At 51.2% G+C, this 25379-nt stretch overlaps 1 protein-coding gene across 2 annotated transcripts; it reads left to right on the forward strand.

The window, feature by feature from the left end:
- The first annotated feature begins 287 nt into the window (after nucleotides 1-287).
- Nucleotides 288-24879, forward strand: CSF2RB (colony stimulating factor 2 receptor subunit beta). Of its 2 annotated transcripts, XM_082636350.1 has the most exons (14): nucleotides 288-341; nucleotides 7267-7514; nucleotides 8489-8612; nucleotides 10434-10624; nucleotides 14069-14220; nucleotides 14303-14471; nucleotides 15024-15159; nucleotides 15321-15478; nucleotides 16857-16996; nucleotides 17965-18127; nucleotides 19167-19257; nucleotides 19478-19535; nucleotides 20408-20511; nucleotides 21174-24879. In XM_082636350.1, exons 2-14 carry the CDS (start codon nucleotides 7439-7441, stop codon nucleotides 22300-22302), a joined length of 2691 nt encoding a protein of 896 aa, XP_082492476.1. In that variant the 5' UTR covers nucleotides 288-341; nucleotides 7267-7438; the 3' UTR covers nucleotides 22303-24879. The 2 variants fall into 2 exon arrangements, with proteins under 2 accessions (XP_082492476.1, XP_082492477.1); XM_082636351.1 differs by lacking the exons at nucleotides 288-341; nucleotides 7267-7514; nucleotides 8489-8612 and having other exon boundaries at nucleotides 10507-10624; nucleotides 14074-14220.
- Nucleotides 24880-25379: the final 500 nt, after the last annotated feature.

The raw sequence follows: 25379 nt of genomic DNA on the forward strand, positions 1-25379 counted from the left end.
AAGGCTGCATGGAGGAACTTTGCATTGAGCTGAGACAGGATGCGTGGAAGTTTACAGGAAGACCAAGGATAGAAGGTAGAAGTACTTCTGGAAGAAGGAACAACGTTTGCAAAGTCAGTAAGGCTCAAAAAAAAAAAATTGATATCTTGGTGTCCACAATTCTAAGAAGCTGGGCAATCTCCTGAAGAGTCACTTGTACAGAAAGAGGCCAGGGCCAGCACCGCTTCCTCTTTCAGCTTCTCTGTTTCCTAATGACGTCAGCATAAGTAGGAAGACTGAGAAGCTGGCTGGCTGCCGCCTGGAGACTCCAGCAGAAGGTCCGTCTGTCCCAGCACAAAGAGGTACGACCCGGCTTTGGGGGTAGGCTAAAGGGCAGAGTGGGGAGCAGGGGTAGTGTAGGAGTCTGGGATGGAAAGGACAGGGAGAACCTGGGGGGGCTGAGTGGACAGGTGTGCTCTGAGGACTTGGGAAGTCAGGGCTTGGTCTCTTGGGAAGTCCTGAACCCAGACTCCTAGGCAGCCAGTGGACGAGGAGACAGTGAGGGCCGACCTGCCTGTGTGTTGTATGAAGGGCTTTGGGGGGTCCAGGCCTCACTGGAGGATCCTACTGTCCTGGCAGCAGAGAAGATACCTGGGGCGGTGGAGAGCTCAGGCCTGGGAGTCAGACCCCTGTGTGCCGTTGTCTTTGCTTTGTCACTAAGCTGTCACAAAGGTGTTGGTGGCAGTGAGAATATCCTTCCCTGGGCTTCTGTCTCACGTCTGGAATGGGGGGAGCACTGATAGCTCCTGACATTCTGGTTCAGAGAGAGAGAGAGTGTGTGTGTGTGTGCGCGCATGCGTGCGAGCATATGCACACGCATATGTGGATATCCACAAAGATGGAGAGATACCGGGAGACAGAAGATGAAGCCGGGAGCCTTGCTGTGGCCAGGCCCAGAGCTTGGTGCGGGTTGAGAAGCTCACCCTGGAAGATAAGAAGACGCCCAGCCCCTTACTTACTTAGAGACTTGTCTTCCCCCCTCCAAGAATGTTTTCTTTACGGTCGCACTCCTCCCTGACGCACTGTTGCTTAGTTGGGTTTGGGCCCAGATGTGGATGCCCTGTACTGAAGTGTGTTGGCTGAGTGGGGGACGTCTGGGGGTGTCTGCATCCGGGTGTGTGCAGGTGCGTGCACTTGCCCTGTGGATGGGAGGGCAGGTGTTTCTGTGGGTCCCCACGGGGGTACAAGCCTGTGGACACTCGCCAGACAGGCTCCAGTGACAAGTTGCAAATGTGTGATGTTAAGTCTTCAAAGGCCCCGCTGTTATACTTTTGTATTAACAGATTCTAATTTTCTCTACTTATCATCCTCCCTGTTTTCTACTTGTTTTACAATGAGTAAAATCTTTCCTATTAATTTTTGGTCACTCTTTTTTTCATTCATTAGTTTTACTTATGTTGTGCTATATCCACTAATACTACAGGATACTTCATGAGTTCTTTAATGAACGTATTTAATACTAACCAAGTAAATATATGGATATCTTCTTTGTTAAAAATTGGGGGTACATAAATGAGATAATAACATGCATATTGTCCTATGACTTAGTTTTCCACTTAATATTACATTTTGGACAACGTTCCAGAGTAATACATGGAGATTTAACTCATAAATTAGCCCCAAGAGATACATAGCATTTATTAGTATAGACACCCCACAATTTACCCAATCCCATGTTGCTAGACCCTTACATGATTTCCAATTTTTCCACACCTGTGAAAGTATTTCTGCAGCCCAGATTCCTAGAAGCAGAATTGCTGGGCAAGAGATTGCACGTTTAAAATAGTAATAGATATTGTCAAACCATCCTCAAAGTAGCTGAACTAACATACACCTCACAGTCGTGCATAAAAAAGCTGATTTCTCTTTAGGGAAACAATCTTTTAATTGTGTCCAACGTAATGGATGAAAACTATATGGTTCTTGCTTGGATATGTCCTTTCCCTGATGATGGGTGAAGTTGTGTATCTTCCATATGTTTAATGGCCATTTGGATTCCATTTATGACGTGCATGGAAATGTCCTTTTTCCATTTCTTGATGGGTTCATTGTATTTATTTATTAATTTTAGGAGTGCTTCATTTATTACGTATATGAACCATTTATTTATATACATTGAAAATATATTCTTCCAGATTATCATTTGTCTTTTTTATCTGACATGTTTAAGATATCTTGCATTGTATGCAAATGTGTTCATGGATCTTAAGTCAAATCTGTCTTTATTTTTTATTTCATGCTTTCTGGATTCAGCGTCTTATTCAACCCCTAAGATTAAAGAAATATTTTTAATGCTTTTATCATTTTAGTTTTGACTTTTAAATCTTTAATCCATCTAGAATTTGGAGATGTGGGTAATATGTAAAGTAGTAATCTAACTTTTAAAAAAAGATCAGCTGATTGTCTCAGTATCACTAACTATGAGTATGCAACCCACGCTTTCCTCTGTGATTTGAAATTCCATTATTACTTCCCAACTTCCTACTTGGTTATTTTCCTTACTGTTTTCTGTTCCATCTGGCTACTATTATACTCATTATTTTTCTAGCTAATAGAGCAAGTCTCTCATCTTTGATTTGTTGTAATCTAGAATCAGTTTGTTAAGCCAGTTGAAAACCTTTTGGAGTCTTAATTTACTCTTAATTTAGTCTTAATCTAAACTAAGGGAAGGATTATTTTGGGAAGGATTGACCCCTTGACCCCCAAATAGTGGTCATGACAACAGCAGGCAGCCTTCTCCTTTTTGTCCCTTTAACTGGGAGGGCACTAACATTTCCCTTTGACGCTGATATTGCCGCAGGTTTCTAGTACATACCCAGAAATGCCAATGTTCCCTTCAATTCCTCATTTGCCAAGGTTTATTTCTTTGTTTAATCAGGAATGGCTTTTGTATTACCAAAAATTTAGGAGCAGCTGTCAAGATAAACTTATCCTTTTTTTCCTTTTAATCTGTTGATCTATTTCTTTTAATAATGAATAAAGTTGATGCATTCTTAAAGTCTTTGTCAGATTGTCCTATGAAATTGTTTTTGTCTGGAGTGAATTTGTGCTTTGATTTTTTTTTTCCTTTTCCAGTTTTTACTTTTATCATTAAATTTCTTCATAGGTTTGGGAATTTTTGTGTACATGTTTATTTTATTTTGAGTGAGAAAGCTTTTGGCTTTTCTCACCTCTTTCTCCCTCTCCCTCCTTCTCCTTTGCCCCTCCCTGTCATCCTCTTGCTCCCATGTTTACCCCTCACTCTTAGTGATTTTTAACCCTTACATTTTAAACACACATATTTAACTTATATTTTCCGTCAGCATTTGGGCTTACTTAGAATATATACGTTCCTCCAAAACCAGACAAGATCCTTAGCAAGCTTTCAGTTCTCCTTTGCTTTTCACCCCTAACCTCACAGCCAATTCCCATGTTAAAATCATCTTAGTTTTACTTCAATATTGTTGCCATATTTATTTATTTTCACTTTATACAGTAACTATTCTTCTTTACTTAACTATAACTTATTGGTTTCTTCTCTCAACACTGGTTCCAGTATCACATGCTATCTTTCTTTCCTGGACTTTTTATATTTTCTGAAATCCACACTAGACTAATTTTCTTAGAAAACATCTGAAAAGCTTTCATTGTCCTTACATTTCCAAAATGTTGTGGGGTTTTGCCCTTGAACTTCAAAATAAGCTTGACTTTTTAATATTCTATGTTCAAACATATTTTCCTCTTAGTATTTTCAAGACATTACTATCTATTTAGAGTTCCAGGTCACTTGTGACAGAATCTTGCCAACCTGATCTTTTTTCATTGAAAATAACTTGTTTGCTTGTCTTTTTCCTTCTGGAAGCTTCTAGGATTACCCTTTTACTCTTTGATGACAGAAAGCTCATTAGCATGTGACTGAGTTTGGTGCTATTAAAAAAAATGGATCTTGCTTTTCACTTAGTTGATTATCGTCTCCATTAAAGCCCTGTGAATTTTTCTTCTGTTTCCAAGTGTATCTCTTTGGTTGCACGTGGAAATCCCCAAATAACGGTGGCATACTAATACATAAGTTTATTTTTTCCCTCACATAGAAGATGTGCAGAGGTAGGCAGTCTCAGACTTGTATGGTTGTTCCACAGCGAGAAGAGGGATTGAGGTTCCTCTTTTTCTATTGCATATGACTTCCACTCTCAAGATAACCTTATAATCCAAAATGGCTGCTGGAGCTCCAGCCATTACTTCCAAATTGCAGACTGGAGGAAAGTAAAAAAGCAGGAGGGCAAAAATGGATTCCTCTTACCTGAGCCAACTTCCTTTAAGCAGCCTTTCTTGGAAGACACACCCAAAGATTCCACTCACATCTTCTTGGACAACATTTTGTCACATGACCACACTTAGCAATAGCAGAGTGTAGGAAATATAATCTTTTATTTTGTGCAGCAATAAACCTAGCTAAAACCTGAGCTTCTGTTACCAAGGAGGAAAGGGACAGCTAGGTAGCTGCCACTGTCTGCCATACCTGCCCTCAATTCTCTCTGTCTTCTGCTTCTAGACATTGGAACTCCTGGATTTCTTTTCTAGGTCTCAACTTTTCTCTAAGACTTTCCATCTCCTTGCTTATTTGCTGTCTTCAATAACTACCTTTGTAACATGACAGTTTATAGTGTTAATTCTGTGATTTAGCCCATTATTGAGTTGTGGTGTTTGTTTCTTTGTTTGTTCATTTGTTTTTTATGGATCTCATACCTTCAGATTCCAAGAACTCTGTTTATTTGTTCTTTGCATAGCAGTCTGTTCTTAAATGCCTATGATTTCTCAAATTTCCCTGAGGATGATAATTAAGATGTTTTAAAGTTTTGTGTTGTCTTTGCTGTATCTGTGCATGTCTATAGAAGTGTCTACTGGGTCAGTATATGTCAGAATAGACACATATGATACCAATGATTGGGAAATACAACCACTATTGGCATAGTGGTTAAGAACATAAACTTTAAAGCCAACCTGCTGTGGGCTTCAAAGTCAGCCTGTTCCTTACTAACTGTATGATCATGGACCCTATACCGATTTCCTCAATTACAAAGTGGAGATTTTAACCTACACATTGATGTATTAACATCTGTAAAGCCCTTAGTACAGTGCCTGGCTGATGGTAAGCATTTTATAATTGTTAGCCACTAATATGAATTCTCTGCATGTATGTGTCTTTTAGACTTGTGTTCTTTGATGTCATTAATTTGTTTGAACTATTTACAGTGTAAAGGTAGTCACCTGTTCTCCATACTTCTAACACATTTATTTTGCAATTTGTCCTCTGCTTTATGATTCAGTTATTTTTATAAAATACAGAAGAGTTCACTTTTATGCACTTCTGTCAGCCTTTGTCTCTCTGATTTCTTCTAGTGCTTTGAAGCTTAAATAGTTCAAAGATTCACTTCTATGGTTTGCAAGTTTCATATGATTTAACTACATACATTTCATTGACCTGATATGTGGAGAATGGTGTGAGGTAGGGATTTAGGCTGATATGTTTTATGTTGTTATTCAATTGTCTCAACACTTTTTATTATTCCATCACTTCACACTGATGTGTGGTTCCTCCTTCATCACAGAGTACATTCTCTGGTGAAATAGATTTTGTCTGGTCAGTATGTCCATTGATTTATCATGTGTGTGTGTGTGTGTGTGTGTGTGTGTGTGTGTGTGAAAACCCATTTCTTTACTTAGACCTTTGCAATAGATTTTACCATTAGGTGGAGACTCATTATTTTTATTGAAGTACAGTTGATTTACAATATTTTGTAGGTTTCAGGTATAGAGCAAAGTGATTTGGGACACATATGTATGTATATATCTATATTTTTTTACTTTTGATTCTTTTCCATTATAGTTTATTACAAGATATTGAATATAGTTCCCTGTGCTATACAGTAAATCCTTGTTGTTTATCTATTTTATATATGGTAGTGTATATCTGTTAATCCCATACTCCCAATTTATCCCTCCCCCACTTGCCCTTTGGTAAACATAAGTTTGTTTTCTATGAGACTCCTTATTTTAAAAAATCTCATTAACTGTCCTCACATATATATTTTTTTTCTTCTGAGTTCCCACAAAAAAAAATCTTGTTAATTTTTTATTAGAATTGTGTTAAACCTATAACTGACTTTCAGATGAATTGACCTCTTTACACGTGCAGTATTTACATTTGTGCTAAGACACAAAGAGAAGCTCTGAGTTTTTAGGCAAGTTACAGGTAGGCAGAGCAAGCTGCCCCAGCTCACACAGACTCTCCCAAGCCTGCCATGGCATTGCCCCCTGCAGGATCTAAAGTGGACAGTACTGTCCCCCAACTCTAGACAAACCCACTCTTCCTTCCTGAGCATTTCCTGGACTAACCACCCTGTAAACATCATCGAATTTGGTTCCCCTCATGACCACCATGTGAGATACGTTGGGTTGTGCTTATTTTACAGATGCAGGGAGCAAGGTTCAGGGAGCATTGGTGAGTCAGCCAGTGCACAGAAGGGGCACAGCCTGTGTTGAAAGTCAGTTTGTCTGAGCTCAGGGCCGTGTTTTCCCAGGAAGACAACTTCTGGTGTGCATGTGTACAGCTTGAGTGAAGTTTTAGGCAACCTTATGGGCAGAAAAGGAGTCACAGTCCTCTCTGTTCTACTCTCCTGGTACTTCCCAGGGCTGGATGAAATGAAAAATGGAAATCCCCAATCTTCTGCGGAGAAAAGGGAACTGGCATTTCAGGGGGTGGTGTGGGAGGAATGAGGTAAATGGAAAAGGGCAGGGAGAGTCCCAGGCCCCTGTGTGTGTGTGAGTGTGTGTGTGTGAGCGTGTGTGTGTGAGCGTGTGTGTGTGAGTGTGTGTGTGTGTGAGCGTGCATGTGCTCACATCCAGAGGAGGATCGCACTCCCAACACCCAGTGACTCCCCCAGGCAGATGTGTGTCAGTACCAGGGGGACCTGGGGACAAATCAAATACCAGGCCTCCCTCTTAGATTTTTCTCAACACCGGTGCACGGGGTACCCAATGTGCGATCCAGCGGGAACCCACATCTTCAGAGGCTACTAATTGCATCTCCCTCACGGTCACGTCCCAGGCGCTGAGGCTGAGGAGAAGGGACTGTCCCAGGTGCTAGGCTGAGGCAGCAGTGGGAGCTGGAGCCCCGGCATTGGGGCCACTCCTGGGTCCGCCCCACCACGTGGGCCGAGTCCCAAGGGCTGACGCTTCCTTCCGCAGGCCTAGAAGAGGCAGGGTCCTGGAGAGAGGATCCCCAAGAGGCGAGGACATGGGTCTGGCCTGGCCCCCAGCTGTGGAGGAAAACAAGATTCTAGAACAGTGAGGACCAGACCCTACCCAGACCTGGACCCACCTGAGCAAACCACCTGCTCTTCCAGAGCTGACTCCAGAGATGGCGCTGACCCAGGGGCTGCACCCCCTCGCCCTGCTGCTGCTCTGCTGGGGGCCCTGTGTGGCAGGGGCCCAAGGTGAGCCCGATCGCTGCCTCCCCCTCTCCCTCCGCCTCCTCACTGCCTGTGCCCCATCCCTGAGGAAGCTCCAGACCCTATGCTCCAGCCTTCCCTCCCTTCCTTCCTTGCCCCCCACAACCCCTGCTATTTCTCTTCTCTCCTGGTCATCCCTGGTGTCCCCTCTTCCCTCCTCCCACGTTCCCACTCATTCTTCTCTGGCCTCCTGTAAAGGCCCTCTCCGGTTGTGTGGCTTCTCTGCCCACATTTCTCACTGTGGCATTTGAGGCCTCTGACCTCCTGGCTGGCCATTCCAGTCCTTTCTCTGACGCCCCCTCGCCCCCAGACATCAGCACCTAGACGGCCTTAACCAGTTCCCACCACAGCACCTTTGCTCCTGGGGCCCCTCAGCCTGGGGGTCTCTTCTCCTGCCTGGAGGCCCTGCTGAGATGCTTCCCGGGCTCTTCAGGCCTGTGAAGCCCCCTCCCCAAGGGCTCGCTGAGAACTTGGCTCCCCTGATAACCCTGGAGACCACGCTCCCTTTCCCAGCAGCTGACCACGAGAGCAGGGTGGGGACGTCCCAGAGTAAGGCCCTGCCACACTGCCCCTTAGGGGTGGGTTTGTGCCTCTGCTCCCAGGCTGCATGCACCCAGGGACCCAGGGGCAGGGTATACGCCTGATGCATGTCCCCACCCTGGGGTGGAAGGGACCCTGTTCCAGGAGCAGGGCAAGGCGGGGGCTCAGGACATATACTGTGAATCAACTAGACTATGTGTTTCTGTGCGGACAGGAGGGTCCGCGGCTGGCGCCCTCACAGCTGCAGAGCCCCCAGCCCTGCCCAGGGCTCCTGGGGACCTCTGTCTGGCCTCCAGGAGCCTCTACGGGACTCTAGGAGACGCCTCCCCAGTGCCACACACCAGGAAGGGCTGGGAGGGGCAGTGACAAGGGACACCTGGAGGGGAGAGGTGTGACCCCTTTCTGCCTCCCCCTGTCAGGGACCTTCCCCCTGCAGACCCTGCGCTGCCATAACGACTACACCAGCCGCATCGTCTGCAGGTGGGCGGACACCAAGGATGCCCAGCGGCTGGTCAACGTGACCCTCCACCGCAGGCTGAACAGGTGAGTGAGGCCGGGCCTGGGGCCGGAGGGCAGGAAGGGCCTCTGCTGTGGGGACTGTGCCGGGGTCAGGGCTGGACGGGAGGTGGGGCAGGGAGGCCCCTGCCCAGGAGCTGCTGCCCCATCAGGCGGCCTGCCACGCCCGCGGGTTGGTGTCTGACATCAGGTTTGGGGGAAGAGCCTCCTGTGTTAATATCGTTGTTATGATGGTGATGGTGATAATCTTCTCTTGTTTTGTCACAACTGAACAAGATCACCAGGCAGAAATGGATCTCGGTTTATCCTCCCTGTGAGGCGGGCAGGGATGTGATGCCCAATTCACAGATGAGGAAACCGAGGCCGTGGAGGTGAGGTCCCTCCCCCAGGCCACATGGTGGGGAAGTGGCCTGAGTGGGACCAGTGTCCTGCGTCCAGCCTGCATGGCTGGGCTCCACGTGCCCCCCGGGCCCTGCCACCTCCAGAGTGGCGGTTTCTCCTCTCTCCTCACAGGGTCTTAGGGGCCTACCCCACTTGGGAAGGTGCTTCCACCATTCTGGGATTTGGTGAGAGTCTGACTCACCATAATAGAAATAATGAAACAGCTGGCATCACAGGGTCTGGGGTGTCCCCTAGAGGCTACCCCTGGGAAGGAGCCGCTCTCACCCCACGGCGTCACTGCCCTTCCGCTCTCTCTCCTGCCCTCCCGGGAGCCTCAGTCTTCCTTGTCCGCTGTCCTCAGCCCCCACCCCACCTCCCACCCTTAGCTGTGACCCACTTCCTTCTGTTCGGGGACAACAGATCCTCCCACCCCGACCCCTAGCCCCCCACCTCACACGTCTGCTGCCTTCCTGGCCCAGCCCTGCAGGATCTGCCCTGTCCCAGGGCTGTCTGAGGCTGCAGCCGGGGTCCCACCTGGTCTTGCTGCTCAAGGACATCGCTGCCACCACAGTCCCCACTGTTTTGTTTTTCAGTCGCCTTTCCCTCCTTTCCTTCTCCACCACAGCATTCAATCCATCAGCAAATGCTGTCAACGTTATCTTCAAATAGAATGTGAATCTGGCTAACACCATGGTTCAAAACACTTCCTATCACTGAGATAGTCCAAAAGCCTCCTAACTGGTCCCTCCCCTTCCAATATTGCCACCCCCTGCAACCCAATCTATCCACAGCCCAGGAGCCAGAGGAATCCTTTCAAAGCATGCCAAAATGTCACTCCTTTGCTCATAACTCTGAATTTTCCCCAGTTCCAGTGAAATCAAAATAATCAAATTTCCTTAAATTCCTTTTGAGCACTGGCCTCCCATCACCTCCCACAACTAGGCTTCTAGACCTCCCACCCTTACACCTCTACTCTGTGCACACTGGTTAACTGCCTAGTTATACAACACTCCAAACCTGTGCCTACCCCAGGACCTTTGCACTTGCTGTTCCCTTTAAATGAAATCCCCTTTCCCCGAAATCCCCTTTCAGAATCCGCATGGAGTCCTCTCTCATCTCCTTCAAGTTTCTGCTCAGATGTCACCTTTTCTAAGAGACCTTTCCTGCCTCCCTTATTTCAAATTGTATCCCCAACCCAGCCCTTCCGGCCTCTTCATACCTTTTTCCTTCTTGACTTGTCTATGCACAGTGTTCTCCGTTTGACACACAACCTAGTTTCTTCAGTTGTTTCATGTGTGTCTCCCTCTATTAGGATGTCAGCTCTGTTGACAGGGATTTGTGTGTGTTTTGTTTCCCTGCCAGGCCCCCTGATCCTAAACAAAGCCTTACACATGGGAACCACTCAATAATGTTTGTGAATGAGTGATTCTTCTTCTCTCTGGGCTAACCTGCATCCTCTCCTGACAGGGGCCTTCCACAGCCAGTGTCCTGCGATCTCAGTGATGGCATGCCCTGGTTCGATGGCCATTGTCCCAGCTGTGTGCCCAGAATATGTGTCATTCCCTATGAAGTTTTTGTCATTGCTGACCATGACTACTTCTCATTCCGACCGGACCAGCCTCTGGGCGCCCAGCTCACCGTGACTCTGAGTCAGCATGGTGAGGCCTGGGGGCCCTGGCCAAGGGTGGTCCCCTGTGTGGACAGGGGTGTCCAGGCTGCAAGAGATGGGCCAGGGAGGGAGATCCCTCAAGGGGTGTAGACACCGGCTTGAGCTGGGTTTGGTTTTGGGGGGAAGAGGATAAGGTCTCCTTAGATGGAGGCATTGGGGCAGGTCCAAGGTGAGGAGCCCCAGCCAAAGGTACCCACCCCCTCCCAAATGCTCCAGCACCTGCCAAGCTATTGCCTTCCAGACCTGAGGCTTCCCCTCTAGAAGAACAGTCCTTCCTAGTCAGATACAAACTTTATTCTTTCATCAATTTGGTCTCATGGAACATCTGAGACAACCCATTTAATAGATGAGGCATTTGAGACCCAGAGCAATTACGTAACTTTTCCAAAGTGCCACCATGAACCATCATGACAGTGATGGGCTGGACTTGCCGAGTGCCCCCTGCACGTTGGTGATGGAGGTCATCCCCTCACTGCCCCCGCTGCGCGGCCCCCAGTGTGTGCGCTGCATGTCCACAGAGCCTAAGAAAGTCAGTGGTCTTGGGTGGGAGTCGATGATCATTTTATATAAATAGTCGGGCTTCATTTAATTGTACCTCAGACAGAAATATAATCAGCACTTTCATCACATTAATTTAATTACATTTGTGCTTAGAATGATCCTGAAATAAACATGGGGTCATTTTTAAAAATTAGTATTGACATGGCAAGAAATCTACAGGAAACACTACTTGATCTTATTTAATCATTACAATAATGTGTGGTGTCATGCACTGCTTTTTTATTTTTTATTTTTTTATTTTTTATTTTTTTGCAGTACGCGGGCCTCTCACTGTTGTGGCCTCTCCCGCTGCGGAGCACAGGCTCCGGAAGCGCAGGCTCAGCGGCCATGGCTCACAGGCCCAGCCGCTCCTCAGCATGCGGGATCTTCCCGGACTGGGGCACGAACCCGTGTCCCCTGCATCGGCAGGCGGACTCTCAACCACTGCGCCACCAGGGAAGCCCCATGCACTACTTTTTACCCCATTTCACAGATGATGAAACAGGCTGAGAGAGCAGGAACTTGCCCGAGGTTAGGTACTCAGATTCTAGTGTCTGAATTTATTGTCCCGGATCCCAAACCCTGGACCACCTGCTGCTCCTTGCAAGTGTCGGATGGGGAAGGGGCTCCAGCCTTTGCTTCCTGCCTCTGTTCATCACAGCAGCACAGAGCTGTTGCCTGGAGGAGGGGATGGGTTAGGCTGTGATGGGAAAAACTCCAAACAATGTCTTAAAACATGTGTCTGATGGATGAGGAGTCCCGTCCCGGTGGAGCTCAGAGCGTACAGGGCAGGACACACCAGATGTTGGGTGTGATCACTTACTGAAGGCGGGTGCATGCCACGTGCCTAGGGGCAGTGGACAAGGGGCCCCTGGGAGGTCAGGACAGGCTTCCCCAAGCAGGGAGCTTTGCAGGGAGATCTGAAGGGTGGGAGGGAGGAGAGTGGGAAGAGAATCCTTGGCAGAGCAAGGAGTGTGTGCAAAGGCTGGGCGACTCGGGAGGACGAGGCAGGTTGGGAAAACCGCAAGTAATTGTGTCTCAGAAGCATCAACTTCAAGAGGACTGGGCAGTGGTAAGAAGGAGGGCAGGGAAGGCAGGGGCCTGACCTGGAGAGGCTTCTGTGTCCTGCAAAGGAGTTGTTTAGGGGTCAACATCTAGACAATGGAGAGCCACTGAAAGGGCATGTCATGATCAGATGTGGGCGTGAGGATGTCAGAGGTGGGTGATGTACAGTGTAGATGGCAGGCGACCAGAGGTGGTGAGAGGATGGAGAACAGAATGTGACCTAAGGTACTCATCCCAGAGAGAAATGATAGGGTTTCAACTGCCGTATGGCCAAGGGATGGGAAATTGGAGGGATACAAATCAAAGTTAGGTTATACAAGCAACTCATTCATTAATCTGCTCTTCAAAAGAACTCTTGCACATACAGGAAAGCAGTGAACAAGCCATCAGTGTCTCTGGCCCTGTGAAGCTTATGGGGTCATGACAGGTGTCATGGTTGAGATGTAGACCACTTAGAAATGGCGAGGGCAGTGTGGCATTTGCCTGCTGGAGCATATGTTGAGTGGGAAGTTCAGTTTTAGCCCAAACCATTTAGGCAATGAATCAGGGAGGCCTTGAGGTGCTGGGAAACGGAGAGATGTGCATCTGATCTGCTCTGAGGTTACACATGTGGGGATCTGAATATTTCACTTCCTCTGTCACCTCCATCTGTGAAATGAGATCATGGACTACATCTCTCAGGTTGGATGAATAGGTTTTCCATTGGTTTCCCAGTCTGTTCAGTTAGGAGCAGCTTCCTAGGGCTTCAGGCTGACAGGGAGTCGCACTGCATGACAGGCTCAGGGGCTGGGAGTACATGATTGATTAGTGATGCCTGCTGTGGCTGGGGCTGGGGCAGCGGTGCTCTGGATCTGCCATTCTGGGCTGAAGATTTTCTGAGTCTCCAGCTCTGACACGCTCTATCATGCCCTGTCCCCTGTCTGGCATAGAATATTGACATCTCGTTTGTCCCTTATGGAATTTTTTGTGTTGGAAAGTTATCTCTCAGCATTCAGATATAGAAGCTTCAGGAAGTCTGCAGCCATGCCATTCATGGATGAATCTGCTCACCCAATCCTGTAGGTCCCAGCAGGTGTCTGCTTGCTGTTGGTGATGGAATGATTTCATGAAAAGTCTCTGAAGGTGGACCTACATGTACTCATTCATTTATTCCTTCATTGATCCATTCACTTTGTCCCCATATTGAATGAACCACTCATCTCAGGCCCAGGGGAGAGGCAAGGGGGTCAGGACCCCACCCCTGACATCCACAAGCTCCCGGACTACTTGAGGGGACAGATGTGGAAGCATCTATATCCTCCAGGGCTATAAGGATCATACAAAGGGCTATGGTGGGGCAGGAAAAGGAGCAAGAGATTCTGCCTGGGGGAGGGGTCCAAGAATGTTCTAGAGAAGGAGACATGTCTGCTGGGCACTGAGAAGTGCAGGATGACACTGGACACTGGAAATAAGAAAGTGTGGACCGGAGAGGGAGTAACATGAGGCACAGCGTCCTCTGCTGGGGAGGAGGCCACACAGACCTCCTCATGAGCAGTGTGGACAGAAGGAAGCTCCACTTGGAGTGTAACTGCCAGCACTTTGCATGGAGCTTATGTTCTGTGCGCCCAGCAATCTGCACATCTTCATTCACATACACATTGAATCCTCACAGTTCAGCAGATGAAGGCCTGAGGCCCACAGAGGTGAGGGGTCTCTCCAAGGTCGCTCAGTCCGTGGTGGCAGTGCTTGGCCTGGAACCCAGGTCTGTCCACACATGGGCCATGCAGGCCCTAAAACTCCCACACAGTCATCCAGCCCCTTAGGGACCCTTTCCTTCCTCTGCCTCCAGTGCAGCCCCCCGCACCCAGGGACCTCAACATCAGTGCTGCCGGGGACGGTTTCCTGCTGTCCTGGAGTGTGGCCCATGGGAGTTCCCAGAGCCACTGGCTGTCCAGCCTGGAGTTTGAGGTGGTCTACAGGCGGCTTCAGGACTTCTGGGAGGTAGGGACCCCACCAGCTGTGCCCTGCGCCCACGGGGACCGGGCCCAGCCGACCCTGCTCCAGCAGCCCCTCTCTCCCCCAGGACGCCCCCACCATCTACTCCAGCACCTCCCGGGCCATCCTGGGGCCAGAGCACCTCATGCCCAGCAGCACCTATGTGGCCCGAGTGCGCACCAGGCTGGCCCCGGGCTCGGGGCTCTCAGGACGGCCCAGCCAATGGAGCACAGAGGTTCGCTGGGCCTCCCCGCCAGGTAAGAGTCGGAATTGGGACACTGCCCCCGCTGTGGGAAAGGCAGCTCATTACAGCTCCTGGACAGAAGGCGTCCAGGGGTCCACACCATGGGATCCACGGAGGCTCTGAGCCATGTGTTCACAGTGACTTCCCTGGCCCACCCCGTCCCTACTGTGACTCTGCAGAGGCAGCGGCTGCATCTTACTCACTTCTGGGCCCCAGTTTGTTGCCCACTTGCTGTGGAGGAACAATTACAGTTTAATCACAACGGCATATGAGCATCTGTGTTTTCGTGAGCACTGCGCCATACGCAGACATACCAACGTGATTGTGCTAAATTCCCAAAGCCTGAGGCTGACATGCCCTCCCAGCTTTGCACAGGGGGGTGTGAAGGCTCACAGAATTCACTCTCTGACCTGTGTTTACACAGCTGGCCCTTCGGGCTGAGTTTAACCCCTGGCCTTTTTGGCCCCAATGCCCATAATCTCTCTGTGATGAGCCTCATGGTGGGCCCACTGAGGGCTAGGGAATGAATGAATGAGGACTGAATGAGGGACTGTCTCCCTCCCAGGGAATGAGTCGCAGCCCCAGAACCTCCAGTGCTTCTTCGACGGGGCTGCCCTGCTCCGCTGCTCCTGGGAAGTGAGGTCCGAGGTGACCCGCTCGGTCTCCTTCACCCTCTTCTACAAGTCCGGCCCCAGTGCAAGGTGAGTGTCCCCTGCCTCTGTCCCCTCTGCTCCTCTAGGCCTAGCCCTCTCCTGGCCTCCTCCTGCCCCTGGGGGCCCAGCAGAAGCCACAGTTCATCTGGAGTTCTCGTCCCTTATGTGGCCCTGCCTCCCCCTGCCCTCGCCTGTGCCGTGATCCTCAGGGAGGAAGAATGTTCCCCAGTGCAGACGGAGGAGACCAGCAGCCCTTACGTCCGGCACTGCTGCCAGATTCCCGTGCCTGACCCCAGGAACCACAGCCAGTACATCGTCTCTGTTCGACCAAAAGAGGAAGAGAAACTTATAAAGAGCTCAGATAACAGTGAGTTTACCCCCAGCCTTCTGCATGGAGAGTCTTGTGACAGCACTGTTTCCTTTGTAACCCGTATAAACTCAGGGTTCCTCATGGCCCAGTCTTCATGTTTGTCACTTTCAGTGAAAAGTCCAGGGAGCAAATTGAACAAACATGATTCCCATTGGTCCTGGAAGTTCTCAAGTAGCAATAATGCAACAATGACAATGGTAAATAACATGAAGGAAGATGCAATTGTTATTCTCAAGAATATCAGTATTAAAACCTTTGACCTCATTCTTTTAACTCTATTTTCCCTTCCATCTTTGCAGCTGCTCTGAAGTTCCTACTGTTGCCCATGGCCTCTTGGTCCTCCCACCAAATTTTCCCTTTCTTTCCCTGATTTGATTTTTCTCTTTTAGGTTTCCAAAGTCCTCCCCTGACTGATATTTTCAGTCTTCAAATAATTGATCTATGATTTACTTCTTCAGCTGGGGACTAGAGCATATGCAAATGGACTGTAATTCCTTACAGGTTAATTTTCCTGATTCCTGGTACATAGCAAGGACCTTCTGCAAAGGAATCTCCTGCATTGCTTCATCATGATCAAGTTCTTCTACCCAGTCTTTAGTGTGTGTCAGAGACAGCAGCCAATTTGTCCTAGTCACCTGGGTTTGAACCCACTACTTACTCTTTGGGATCCTCCAGGTTGCCATCTTTGTCTCTACCACTTGTTAGCTGTTGGTCCTTGGCAAGTTACCTGGTCATTCTGGGGCTCAGTTCTCTGTCTGACAAGTGGACAAATAGTGTATTTACTACATAGAGTTGTTGTTAGAATTGAGAGAAATAATTCATGTAGATTTAGCATTAATAATAATGCTCAGGGCTTCCCTGGTGGCGCAGTGGTTGAGAGTCTGCCTGCCGATGCAGGGGACACGGGTTCGTGCCCCGGTCCGGGAAGATCCCACATGCCGCGGAGCGGCTGGGCCCATGAGCCATGGCCGCTGAGCCTGCATGTCCGGAGCCTGTGCTCCGCAACGGGAGAGGTCACAGCAGTGAGAGGCCTGCGTACCACCAAATAATAATAATAATAATAATGCTTAGAACACTGTCAGTACTCTAGATTAGAAAAAATTAATAGTAATTTTATTTCTACTTAAATACTAGGGGTAACCCATACTTTTGGTCACTTCACTACAAAACAAGTGTATCTCAGCATCTCCCAAGAGAAGGGTGGCTCAGGTCAAAATAGATGACATGGTGAAGTGGGGCTGCAAAGACCCTGAGATGGTGAAACCTGGGGTCCTGGTGCAGTGGACAGAGCACCTGTGACCAGCATGGACCACAAGGGATGTTCCACTGGAGGAATGTGAGAAATGATGTTCTCTAAAACTTCCCCTCCCTCCAGTCCAGATGGCTCCTCCAACCCTCAACGTGACCAAGGGCAAAGACGGCTATATCCTGCACTGGAAAGAAGAAAAAATGAACTATGAACACATAGCTTGCATCTTCCAGGTCCAGTACAAGAAAGAAGCAGCCTCATGGGAGGTGAGGGCCTATGCCCGAGGAGTGGCCTGGATGGGGGAAGGAGGAAGCGAGAAAGACCAGGGAGAGGGCCACCTGCCAGGTTCCTGGCTCCCAGCAGGTGCCCAGTCAGAGGGAGCCACTGGGACTTGGTGGTCATGCCCCTGTGCAGTCAGCAGGTCACTGTTCCTTCCCTTGGTGAAGGAACTGAGACTCACAGAGGTGATGTGAACTTGGCCAAAATGAACACGTGACCCTGAATTGCAAAGGAGCTGTAGACTTCAGGATGAGAGACAGCTGGAGGAAGGGTTTTCAAAAGTCATAAAGGGGGCATTTCTTCGCAAGAATCTCATCCAGAATGCAAATGTGCAGCTGCTAAGAGGAGAGCTGCTCCCTGCGAGGTGGGCAGGGCTCCAGCCTGGGACTCAGTATTGGGGCCCCACCCCCAGGTATCCATCAGAGCCTGTGGGCAGAGCCTGGGGCTCCACAGAGGCCAGTTCAGAAACCTCGGAGCCAGCCCCAGACCTTCAGGCTGGAAATGGGGAAACTGAGGCCAGAAGGGGGTGTGTCAGTGGTGGAGCTGGAAGTGGTCCCTGGGCTCCTGAACATCTGTCTAAGGGTCCAGAGTCCAGTCATCCTGCAGTACATCCTGGGAAGGCCATAATTAGGGTCCAGGCTGTCCCAAGAGGAGCTGGGAGGCTGAGGAGGGACATGGTGACTGACTCCTCAGGGTTTCTGGGCCTCGGTGTTCTCATATGTCACGGGGTGCATTGAAAGAGGTGCTGTCCCTGATCCTGTCTGGGTGCTGTCCCCCTGTGGGCACTGGAGTATGGTCCTCCGTGGTGGGAGTGATGCTGCCTGAGATCTGATGTGACTACAAGCTGGGGACTGGTGGGTAGCAGAAAATCTGGGGTGCTGAGGCAGGAGGGCTTCATAGCTGTGCCCACGTGTACCAGACTTCAGCACACCTGCTCACACACCTGCACCCACAGGAGACCAAGACAGAGGACTTCCAGAATGCCCACAGCATGTGCCTGCCACCTCTGGAGCCTGCCACCAGGTACCAGGCCAGAGTGAGAGTCAAACCTGACCCCCAAGGCTACAACGGGATCTGGAGCGAGTGGAGTGAGGGGAGCTCCTGGGACACCGAGTGGGGTATGTCCTCCCGGCCCCCACTCACCCCTCCCGGCACAACCCCACTGGGCAGAGGACGGGGACGATATGGACATGAGATGTAACCCCACCCCAGGCTAGCATCCTTCCCTGCCAGGTGTCATTAGAGATGAGAAAGTGACTGACACCTGGTGTTCAGCACAGACTGCAGGTGAGGTGTCGAGAGGGCAGAGGAGAGCGTGTCTCACCAACACTTCTCCCTAAGCCTGGACCTTAGCCCTCTATTAATATGGCCCATGCTTTCATTAGCTTTTGTGGCAGCTACTACCCAGGGACCACCCAGCCCGAGTTTTCTGTTACCATGAGGAACTACAGACTGGGGCCTGGGATTGGAAAGCTTTGGTCTGATTTCTCAACCTTCCCTCAATCTGCACTTGCTAATTTCATTTATCTGTCACCATCGCCATAGCGGCCACCAGGAGACAAGTACAGAACAAGGTCCGGGAGGTGGTGGCAGAGAGAGGAAAAAGTGTTGGCAGCCAGGTCCCCAGTCCCAGCCAGCTGTAGCAGGGAAAGAGCACGAGGAAGAGGACCCCAACCAAGCAGAAAGAAGGGCTGAGCCCCTGGACCTAAGGGAAGGAGACCAGGGGAGTCCTGGAGGCGCCCAGCCTCTGACGGACTTGAGGCCAAGTGGAGAGTTGTGAGGGCCCCTGATGGGCCTTTGCACCTTCTGGTTCCTCCACCATCACCCCTTTCCCCATCTCGGCCTCTCCAGGCCACCCTTTTCTTGATGACCACCTTCTGTGCTGCCTCCTTCAGGAAGTGCCCTATGATTGCCTCTGGCTGCAGTCACTGCCCACCTATAGCAACACCTGCTACTGGACAGGATCTAACCCTCTGTGTCCTGCCAGCAATCCAGCACTGTGGGTGGCTCAGACAAATGCCTTCTTCTTCTTAGTCTGTTTCTGGCCTCTTCTTCCCCTCTACATGCCAAGGCAGCAACTTCACCTCATCTCCTGAGCCCCCAGCCCTTTCCCTCCCTAAAAGTTAATACTCCTGTTTCCTCCTGGCTGCCTGGAAGTGCTGCCCATGTGGGTCCTGGCGCTCACCCTGGTCATCAGCACCTTGATCCTGCTCGTGTCCCTGCGCTTCTGTGGCGTCTACGGGTATAGGTAAGGTGACTCCGAGATCGGGGAGGGAGATACCCAGGGCCCCAGATGATGCCAGGGACCCCACAGCTGACTTTCTCCAGTCTCTGCTCTGTAACTCACACCCTGTGGGGCCTTGGTCAAAGCTGCCCTCTCCCTGGGCTTTGCTTTCACCTTGGTACATGAGCACAAGGCAGCTGCCCTGAGGTCTTGGGCAGAGGTCACCTCCCTGCTGTCTTTCCAGGCTGAACCAGAAGTGGGAAGAGAAAATCCCCAACCCCAGCAAGAGCCACCTGTTCCAGGTAGGGGCTGGCTGTGAGGGCGGTGGAGCCGCTGGGCCCCTGAGCTCCTGCGCCCATGTCCCCACGCCCATGTCCTCCTCCCCTTCTGGTGGGCCTTGAGTAGGGGTGGTATGTGGCCAGGCCAGGGGCTGGGAAGCTCTAAGAGCTGGGATGGCCCCTGCAAGCCCAGCACTGTGATCCCCTGGGTCCCCCCGATGCACAGGGTACCCCGCCTGCGGGAACTCACGTGGAACAGCAGAGAGGGCTGGAGTGGGGATGCCAGGACCCAGGGGGGCGCAAGGAGAGCCTTAGTCACATCGGGGGCGGGAGGGGTGGTGGGAAGCAGCATGGCTTCCCCAGGACAGGGCAGCGGCGCTGAGCTCTGGAGGATGGAGGGCGGTGGCAGGTGGGAGAGGCCACTGCTGGCAGAAGGCGAGTGGAGGGTGGAGACAAGACTCCTTGGAGAAGGGACCTGAGGGGCGTGGGCGGTGAGTCTGGGGCGCAGCACGGGAGGCTGAGAGGACCCCGGCGAGGGCGCCGGCACGTGGGGGGCGGGAGCCCTTTGGTCAGGCAGGCAGGGCCAGGACGGCCTTGGGAGGGTCTCACGGCCAGTGCGGAGGGGACTAGGGGTGAGCGTGGAGACAGGGACAGCGCAGGTGGGCGTCCTCGTGGGAACAGGCTGCCTGTCCTGGCTGCCCCAGGGCCCCGTCCAAGTCCCAGCCCCTCTCTGGCCTTGTGTTCCTGGGGGCAGGAGGGCGTGGTCGCTGCGGCCCATGCTGAGATGCCGCCAAGTCTGGGGGCTCCTGAGCCCTCGCCACCCTCAAGGCCCTCCCCCCACCTCACCTCCTGGGGGTCCCCCACCCCACAGGCACAAACGCCCTCTCTCCCCGCAGAACGGGCGCGCCGGGCTCCGGCTCCCACACGGCCCGCGCGGGGTCGGCAGCGGGAGCCCCGCACACAGGGGGCTCTGGGGCGGCAGCTCCGCTCAGCTGGAGGGGTGAGTGTCGGAGAGGGATCCCAGGAGATGGGCCCGTGGCTCCCGCCTGCACGTCGGGGGTCAGGGGATGTGGCCTCGGCCTGGGGCTCAACGGGAACAGGGCTTTGGAGGCTGGCTGCACTAAAGCAAGAGGCGTCCCGGCTGGATGGCGGGAAGAGCTTCCCGATTCCCAGCTTAGGGAGGGTCGTGGCCAGAAGCCGGTGACTGGAGCAGACGACCTCCCCCGGCTCTGCTGCCCAGGGAGACGCCACGCTGCCTTGGTCCCACTGGGTGGCAGAGGATCTGAGAAACCTCATGGCCTCAGCACCTGAGCGGCCGGCTCACCACTAAGCCTCAGGTGGGGCAGGTGAAGGCCGAGGGCATGGCCGAGCCCAGGCTGGGCGCTGCCGCTGCGTGCTGGCAAGGAGAGGGGGCTGGAGGGGCCTCAGCTGGCAGAGCGTGACCTTGAAGGAGAGCGCGGGGGGCTGGAGGGGGATCCACAGGGACGCTGGAGGGGCGCCCGCTCTCCTGTTCCCGGCCACCTCCCTCACCTCGCCCTGCTCTCCGTTTCCTGTGAGCTCTGGGTGGAGCCCGGCCTCCGTCTCCCACGCTGGCTCCCTGTGCGTGACCTGAGGCGCCTGTCCAGGGTGGTGCCAGTGTCCCTGCCCTTGTTCTCCGCACAGGGTGTCCCCTGTAGACTTCGGGCACAGCGAGGTGTCACCTCTCACCACAGAGGACCCGAAAGATGCCTGTGACTCATCATCTGAGCCTGACATGACTCTGGTCACCTCGGACCTCCTCACGGAGCAGCCGCCCAAGCCCCCGCCAGAGCTGGCCGCCCCCGCAGGCAGGCCTGAGAGCCAGGCTTCTGGCTTTGATTTCAATGGCCCCTACCTGGGGCCACCGGACAGCCGCTCCCTGCCGGACATCGTGGGCCAGCAGGGGCCCCTACAGACAGGCATGAGCAGGAAGCCGCAGCCCCAAGGGTCCCTGGAGTACCTGTGTCTGCCCACAGGGGGGCAGGTGCAGCTGGTCCCACTGGCCCAGGTGATGGGGCTGGGCAAAGCCAGGGATGCGGACCTGAGGTCCAGCCCAGGCACCGAGGGGAGCCCTTCCCTGGAGCCAGGGGCAGGCCCTGCCCCTCCTGAGCCTGGTGTGATGGTGGGTGGTCAAGGCCCGAAGGACAGGGCCCCCCCAGGTCTGCCCACTGGCTCTCCGGGTCCTGAGGAAGGCACTGTGGCCACTGGTTACGTCACCACTGCAGATCTGACATTCACCCCACCCACAGGGTCCCCATCTCCTTCCCAGGCTCCCCCTCTGAGCCTCCCCTCAGACCAGCACCCCTACTTCCGTCCTGGACTGGGTGATGGTCCCCATGGATCCCTAGACCCACGGAAGCCAGAGTTCGAGGGCTATGTGGAGCTCCCTCCAACCCCAGGCCAGTTTCCCCAGTCCCCTCTGGCCAGCCCTGCCCCTCCTGCAGCCAACAGTCCTGACCTGAGCCCAGGGCCGCCCCGGGCAGATGTGTTCTCAGTCTCCCCAACCCCTGAGGGGCTCCTCGTCCTGCAGCAGGTGGGTGACTACTGTTTCCTCCCTGGCCCAGGGTCTGGCCCTCTCTCACCCCAGAGTAAGCCCACCTCCCCAGGACCCTGTCCTGAGATCAGAGACCTCAACCAGGTGTTCCAGGCCAAGAAGCCCCCATCTCAGGCCATTCCCCAGGTGCCGGCCATTCAGCTCTTCAAAGCCCTGAAGCAGCAGGATTACTTGCCACTGCCCCCTTGGGATGTCAGCAGGCCTGGGGAGGTGCGCTGAGAGCCTGTAGACGTTGAGGGAGGGGAATAGAAGGAGAGGGTCTGCCTTTCCTCCTGCCCTGCCTTTCCCTCCTGCCAGCCCCTGGTCCCTTCCATGGTCCTTTCCGCAAAGCCAAGGAGAAGTTTCCATGTTGTAACGTGGAGACCAGAGAAACAAGTCAGTAATCTACCTCCTCCCTTGACCTTCAGCAAGGTCAAGCTCCTCTTTCTCTCCCTCCCTCTCTGCCACACAGGCGCACGCGTGCACACACACACTGTTCTTTCAAATTCACTTCTTTTAGGTTCTTAATTATTAGAGCTTTATACACATACTCGTTTCATTTGCCCCCATTTTCCTTTTTTCCCAGTTTCCCTGCTTTTCCTATTGTCTTCTCTTTCCACTGATTTATCATTAGAGTGAGTTTGAGGTCTGGGCTAAGCCTATTCTGAGATGCCAAGTCTCAGTCAGAGCCTATTCAGATGCTGACATGTCTGGTTTCGTGGAGTACTTCTGTTTGTCCCTGGCAGGCATGAATGCACACGACAAGATTCCAGCCTGGGGACTTCCCTGGCGGTCCAGAGATTAAGACTCCGCCCTTCCAAATGCAGGGGGCGCTGGTTCGATTGATTTCTGCTCAGGGAACAAAGATCCCACATGCCATACCCTGTGATGTGGCCCAGTGCAGGGAGGGGAAGAGATTCCAGCCCTGAGGCAGGAGGCAGAAGGCATGGGGTGAGGGCTTGGGGATTTCAGGCTTGGAAGAGCAGCCCTGGACTCAGCATGCTTCTGTTGGGCGCTGCAGCCCCAGACATGGTAGCAAAGCACCAGCCTCCATTGTCACTCCAAGAAATGAGCATGGCGTGAGAAGCACTGTTCTGAGCTCATAGGAAGCCCTGCTAGTCTCACGGAGGTGACTGGGGAGCCTCGGGGACCCCAGGCCCTGCATCTTGTAGAGGCCACTGACCTGAGCAGTGGACAGTGCCAGCTCCTGGTTGAAGTGACCTCCTTCCTACCCCCAGGCTGGTGGGGCATGGAGAAATTCAGGAGGGGAGGGGAGTCCAGAACCCACATCGACTGCAGAAAAGTTGGAAAGAACTGCTCAACAAGGGAAAAAGGAAAATGACCCAAGGGCATGTACACTTGGGCTTATAGTCCAAATCTCCCAGTTGCCCTCCCTCCAGAAAGACCTTACGAATCCCATGCCCACCAGCCGTGTACAAGGGGCTTTTGGTCTATGGCTTGGCTTACACTGGGGATCATGGTTCTTTTAAATCTTTGCCTTTCTGATATGCAAAAAAATGGCATTAACTTGTTTTAATTTGCATTATTTGAGAACTATCATGTTTGCACATATTTTCATAGTTCTTGGGCGTCTGAATTTTTTTTACTGATCTAAGCCTGTTAAGGTCTTCGTTGTGTTGGAGGTCCACTTTTTTTCTGATTAAGCTTTAAAAACTATTTAGCTCCTGCCTTTCATAGATGGTGTAAATTTGTCTTCCTCGTTTGTGGTTTGTCTCTTAATTTTGTACATGACGCTTTTGGGTGTATTCAATGTAGACTCGTCTGGGTGATCAGATAGATCTACGGGTGAACTTCACGCTTCCACTTTGGGTATCAAATTGATGAAGCCCTTCCCCACTTCAAAATTGCATTTGTCCAAAGTTATATTTTTTTCTGGTTCTTTTTGTGTTTCAAGCTTTTCATGTGAAGTTATAGTGATTTGGGAATACATGCATGTGAAACGGAGAGCCAGTTTTATGTTTCCCCTAAACGAGTCACCTGGGTGTTCTGGCATCATTGATTGAATTGCCCATTCTTCGTCCATGTATCTGAAAGTTCACATGTATGATATAGAAAATCCATGTGTATACTTAGTCAGTTTCTAGGCTTTCCTTTTTATTAAGTTGTCCTCTCCATGGCACCCCACCATTTTAACTGTTCTAGCTTTATAATATGTTTTAATAGGTGGCAGAGCAAATGTTCTTGTTCCTTTTGTCCACAAATCCCTGTTCATTACAGCATTGTCTGTGGTCGAAGAAAATGATAAACAATCTAAATCCTCACTGATAGTGAAATTAATCACAACATTTGAGTCCATTCTAAGGTGGAATCCTGTGTTCAGAATGAATGAGGTGGGGGGCTTCCCTGGTGGTGCAGTGGTTAAGAATCCACCTGCCAATGCAGGGGACACGGGTTCAAGCCCTGGTCCGGGAAGATCCCACATGCCGCAGAGCAACTAAGCCCACACGCCACAACTACTGAGCCTGCGCTCTAGAGCCCGCGAGCCACGACTACTGAGCCCATGTGCCACAACTACTGAAGCCTGCACGCCTAGAGCCCGTGCTCTGCAACAAGAGAAGTCACTGAGTAAGAAGCCAGTGCACCACAACTAAGAGTAGCCCCTGCTCGCTGCATAGAGAAAGCCCGTGCACAGCAACAAAGACCCAACACAGCCAAAAATAAAAATAAAATAAATAAATTTTAAAAAATTGAATGAGGTGGATCTACATGCATTAGAAAGAAGTCCAAGATATGAATTCCAAAATGTTTGGACATTGTTTATGGAAAAAATTGCAATAAAATATTTTTATTATAAAACATTAAGGTGTGTATATGTGCTTGGGTAGATGGGCAGGGATGCTGTTTGAAAGCACAGTTGCCCTAAGGAGGATGGATTCTGTTCAACCGAAGGGCCTTTGGTCTACTACAGTGAGTTAGGAGCAGTTTCGATCAGAACAGAAATGCTAGGGGTAACAGAGTGAGAAGCAGGTGGTGCTCCCAAGACAAGCCAGGAGGGAGCAAGGAAAGGAGAAATACAGGCTGGGGGAGAGAAGCATAAAAGACACACTCACTCTAAAAAAAACTGTTCGTTGTAATCTGAAATTTGAATCTAACTGGGCATCCTGTGTTTGGTCTCTAATGAGAGTGGAGAAATAAGAAAGAGAACGAATTCCCTGTAAAAATAGATGAGAATTAGTAAGAGGTTATGCCTGTCAGACCCTGCTCCATTGATTTAGGGGATCACAACCCTCTGAGATAAACGTTACCTTTATGATACTCTTTTTGTAAGTGGGGAAACTACAGCACAGAGAGGTTAT

Source organism: Mesoplodon mirus (genome assembly GCF_964341445.2).
Source record: "Mesoplodon mirus genome assembly, chromosome: 11".
NCBI classification, from domain to species: domain Eukaryota; kingdom Metazoa; phylum Chordata; class Mammalia; order Artiodactyla; family Ziphiidae; genus Mesoplodon; species Mesoplodon mirus.

Bases quoted from the DNA above. Each gene is read 5' to 3' on its own strand.
- CSF2RB (XM_082636350.1), top strand. From the start codon at position 7,439: ATGGCGCTGACCCAGGGGCTGCACCCCCTCGCCCTGCTGCTGCTCTGC. The intron at 19,258-19,477 runs GTAAGGTGACTC...CTGTCTTTCCAG, and splicing joins TGTGGCGTCTACGGGTATAG to GCTGAACCAGAAGTGGGAAG. The intron at 20,512-21,173 runs GTGAGTGTCGGA...TTCTCCGCACAG, and splicing joins AGCTCCGCTCAGCTGGAGGG to GGTGTCCCCTGTAGACTTCG.